General features: G+C 33.7%; 1 protein-coding gene across 1 annotated transcript in view; it reads left to right on the top strand.

Moving 5' to 3' along the window:
• The window catches only part of FAM102B (family with sequence similarity 102 member B), a gene marked incomplete in the record, with an annotated part of 31,078 nt that extends 27,613 nt beyond the window's left edge, over window positions 1-3,465 (top strand). Inside the window, 1 exon segment of the mRNA XM_015824014.1 lies at window positions 1,295-3,465. Within this exon segment, the coding sequence (XP_015679500.1) occupies window positions 1,295-1,337 (43 nt within the window).
• Between the last annotated feature and the right edge of the window lie 1,722 nt (window positions 3,466-5,187).

Raw genomic sequence — 5,187 nt, 5'->3', positions numbered from 1 at the left:
AAAAGAAAATTATTTATAAGAAATGGCACCATTTGTCCAACTCACAAGTATAAAGGACAGACCTCCATTCTTTGGATGCATTGATTTATTTATGTTGCATTTTAAGCATTGGTTAAACTTAGTTGTAAATTGGTGGGTGGATAACAGAACCCCCTAATTCTTTAACATTATGGCTTCTTCTGAAAAATGAGTGTTAACATACAAACCTGCTCCCAAAACAATCTTACCTCTTTTTTTCTCATCAGATCTAAGGTTAAAAAGTTAACTCAATTCACAATGAAATAGAAATAATTTGTATAGTCTTTTTCCACACAATGGCAAACTAATTTAAGTTCCAGTCTAGTCTACAGATCTGAGATTTCCTGTCAGTCTCCCATATGAGCTTTATTGCTTTCTCCCTTTTCTTGTTTCTAAGACTATGGCCTTCATGTTATGGTTAAATCAAAATAGTCCCAAAGGACCACTCGAGTTTAGATTCTAATTAATGTAACTTTGATGGAGTCCATTTTTAAAGTACACCTTGTAAAAAATAGCTAAATATGTAAGTGGTGATATTCTCAATTTTCACATGGATTTATGCCAACTTCCACATGTGGAATTGTTAGCCATTATTTGCTGGACAAAAAAGGTCCACAACAAACTGTGACTTCAAATGCTTACCTTACTATTGCATCCATACTATCCAGTATGTCTCTCTGGTATGAAAAAACCTTTCTGAAAATGTTTCCATTCTTATCATCTGAGCACACATTGTGCTAACATTATGTCCTGGTACTTAGACATATACTGATTTTTTTTTAATGAAAACTGCAAATGTCTTGTAACTACTAAATCTCTACTGTGTGTGAAAGCATAAAATGCTCTACAGGTAGTCCCCACTTACAAATGAGAGCTTCTTTGCTAAACAACCCAGTCGTAAAGTGCAATATTACATGATCACACTGACTTAGGATTAGGCAAATCCTAAGGGTCATAGCATCTGGCAATCATATGATTACCATTTGTGACCTGCTAGCTTTTCCACTGTCTGATTATTGAAAGCCAGCAGTGAAGATTGCAAATGGTGATTGATACTATGAGATCATACTTGCAAGTGGTCACTGAATGCCTGAATTACAATCACATGACTACAGAGATATTACAACCGCCACAATCATTAGGACCAGTTTTCAGTATTCCTTTTTCAGTGCCACTGTAACTTTTAATGGTTACTAAATGAGTGTACGTTAAGTGAGGATTTCCTGTACAAGTTCAAGCTTTCCTTTTATTTCTAACTTTTCCTCTAATCTTTCAGAGCGGGATCTGGAGCTTATGAACAAGTGGTTATAAAACGCTAGAAGAACTGGACTAAGTGGATGGATTTCCAGAATTTATTTCACAATATTATCAAGGATGAAATCTACTGAAAGTTGGCATATATGCCAGTTTAGATACTTTATATTGAAACTTTCTTCTGAAACCATTTATAAGGGCAATTTCCCATCTTTTAGCATGCTGCTCTTTTGTTGGCAGATTTGTTGATGGGAATTATTGCATTGTTCCACATGTAAGTCAAATTGGGGTGAGGTATGTTGTTTTTTTTGAAAGAGGAAATTATTCTATATAATTGATCATATATTGAAATCAGTTGCCAGTGGAAGGCCTTCAGTAATGTTTTCTATAAGCAAATCAGAATAGGAAATAGGAAGTACTCATTCAAGGAAGCGTTTTGAGAAAGTAATACTTTTATAAACATATTAGTTTTAAAACATGACCTGCATTTCAGTATTTTGATATTCCTTGAAAATGAGTGACTAGCCCTAAATGGGATTGATATGCATATTTTATTACTGTTGAATATATAGCCAGGCAGGTGCTCTATGTATTCTTAAAACTATGAAAAAGTATAAAAAAGTATAAGGTTGTATTGACTAACATTTTAGTCTGTACTTAAATCATCATCACAGAATTGAATAAGAATTTTGAGCTCACAAGATGATTTGTAGAGAAGCTTGGAGAATATCATTTGAGAGTGCCTTCTTTCTAAGGGAAAAGGAAATACAAACTATTTTATGAAGCTTTAATAATAAATAGTAAACCAACCGCTATAAAGATAAGCACTTTATAAATCCATTATTTTAGTTGAATTTCTGACTTAGGCAAATGGCATAATAGCAATTCCCTTAGTTTTTGTTGCATTATGTTTGCCAGTCATGGTCCATGCATGAAGGAAATACTTGCCAGATGCAGCATCACCTGTGTAAACACTTACATGGATGAATGCTTTGCTTTTAGCTCTGTCCAGTATTAAATTGCTTTTTTTCCATGTCTTCTTAAACAGAATTTATTTCAATTAGACTTACACAGAAGAAATGTCCTGGCAGAACTGTGATGCATAAATATTTGTATGAACAGTATAATTTGCCTATGCAACAATTTCAACAAAGCATTATCTGACAGCAGAAACATTACAATTTTTTTGCTAATGGTATGAAAACTATCAATAATCTTGTTGCTTTGTAGCTGGTCTCATATCTTTTAAAAATAGAAATTGATACACCTTTAAAATAATTTTTAATAAGCTAATTATAGATATCTTGTTTAGTGTCTTTGTTTTACTGTTTTCATGGTATCACTGATTCTTTTTGAAAAAAATATGAGTTATTTTTAGTTAAATGAAGGTTTTTTATGTTTAAAATACTTTTTTTTTAATTGTCATAGCTTTTTTCTTGAAGTCACATATGTGAACTCTTAAAATAATATTTCTTTACTGGTATGGTACCCAACAGTGTTCTATTATGTTTCAACTTGTTCTAACTTGTCTTTAAGTGGATCTTTTAGCTGCTGTTAAAATAATGGAAAGGGAATGCACAAAGTTTATTTTGAAATACATTTTAATTTACTTTGAACTTTGTAGTAGTGTGGTTAAGTAAAACATACCCAAGATAGTGCTTGAATTTATTGAGGAATGATCTTTGTCCTGGAAAATAACTGATTTAAAGAAATAGCAAATTGGTATGAGAGTGCACAGGTTAAAATAAGTGACAGGGTCACGTACAGTACTCATGAGAAATTATCACTTTCAACTTAATATTCCATGGTGAATATAATTTGTACAGTCAAATGCAACATTAGTCCGTATAAAAATATCCAATTTTGTTCCTTTTAGAACTAGTTCAGAGGGAATTTCTCTCTTGCATTCAACATGTTGGTGGTAGCTCTTTTTATTCCATATGCTCATTCTATGTATTCTTCTGTGTAAAGTTTGAACAAATATCATGCACTTTTATTAATTGTATTATTTTAATGAAGTGATTCCAGTGCCATCTGAGACATGGGAAATGATCTTCATATTTATATGGCATTAAACTTGTGTAAACTGTATACTGACATGCTAATATTTTTATTAAAATCAACATTTTTATCATAAAATATTTCATTGTAAAGTGAACTTACAAATTCAATAAAATTTGTCTTCAACTTTTATTCTTTTTTTAAATAATCATCACATAGAGATTTAAATACTTTTGCTGCATTACTTTTTTCCACTACGATAAGAATTAATTCCAAAGAGAGCAGGTTACCTTTCTGAAAATAGCACGCAGAAAGTGAAAACATTTTTTAAATTGCACCTCATTTTTAGTTTTTTTAAAGGCCACAAGCCACTACCATCACCCTATCTCAGTCACCTGCCAAATAATTTGAGCCAATTATTTTCCTTAGAATGTAAATTCTATTCAAGGTGTTCCATTCTTTCTGTTGGAACTCTTTGTTAAATCCCTCGTGCTGAAAAACTGATCATATATTAGTAATTCACTTATTTGCTAAATGTAGCAAAAATTGGTATAAAATAGATTTTGATGCAATCAATGGTTTTATTTATTTTAATTTTTCCTGTAAAACGCATAAGTTAAAGGCAAGTTGGTTTATCTAGTCACATTGCCTTCTGTTTTCTCATGAATATTGGTTTTTCTAATGTACCGGTTTAAATTGAAAACCAGAGTTGAACATTCCTTAAGTGTATGCATTTCGGGGAGGGGGAGAGAGGAAGAATAACAAAGTATCAAGGCAACACAATGCAAACTCCATCCCTTTTAGTACCTCCATTGCAATGTTCCATGCATGTACATAAAAGATGGAACTTACATCGCATCACATATTATAACTGACAAACTGAAGGCAGGACAAGAAGCAACGGGTGGAAACTAATCAAGAAGAGAAGCAACCTAGAACTAAGGAGAAACTTCCTGACAGTTAGAACAATTAACCAATGGAACAACCTGCCTCCAGAAGCAGTGAATGCTCCAACACTGGAAGTTTTTAAGAAGAGACTGGACAGCCATTTGTCTGAAATGGTATAGGGCTTCCTGCCTGAGCAGGGGGTTGGACTAGATGACCTCCAAGGTCCCTTCCAACTTTATTATTATTATTATTATAAATATTCAGATTCTTGAGAGACCCTCAGCTAATGAAATATCTTGGCCCCAACAATGAAGTATTTTAGTAAAGAATTAAAGAAACTGTTAGAGCTTGGCACTAAAAGATGCCAAGAAACGTGTTTCTCTTAATACATTAACCTAGTTAACCAACTTTTTTTAAAAAAGACACAGCTATAAAGCCAAATACTGTGTGAGGCTTATTATTTTATAGTGCAGGATGGACAACTCATTTGTAAGAAATTTTGGAGGTAAAATAGCTCCTCCCAGTGCTTATATTGATATCAGTCAATACAAGTACAAATACCTGTCTGATACTGTCTGGCCGAGTTTTGTACTATAGACTCCATTTCAGGGTGTAAGGTCTGAGGATGTGGGTATTTGTAACTGTAGGGTCTATTGATCATCATGTTTATCATGGCTGATTTCATTGACTATGGAACTGTAAACGCAGTAAATATTTGCAGGGATTGATGCTTGGATACTTTAACGATAGTACTATGTACATCTAGGGCAGGGGTAGGCAACCTTGGCTCTTTTATGACTCGTGTACTTCAACTCCCAGAATTCCTGAGCCAGCCATGCTGAGGGAAAAGGGAGGGGTTTCCATGCTGAGCCATGCTGGCTCAGGAATTCTGGGAGTTGAAGTCCACAAGTCATAAAAGAGCCAAGGCTGCCTACCCGATCTAGGGAAAACCACCCTAAGCTTTTTAATATTTAAAACAGTGGTTCTCAACCTTTTTAATGCCGCGACCCCAACCGGTCGTAAGTC

Source organism: Protobothrops mucrosquamatus, unplaced genomic scaffold, assembly GCF_001527695.2.
Source record: "Protobothrops mucrosquamatus isolate PMUCROS unplaced genomic scaffold, P.Mucros_1.0 scaffold_182, whole genome shotgun sequence".
Taxonomy (NCBI): Eukaryota; Metazoa; Chordata; class Lepidosauria; order Squamata; family Viperidae; genus Protobothrops; species Protobothrops mucrosquamatus.
This window is presented reverse-complemented; position numbering and strand designations above follow the sequence as displayed.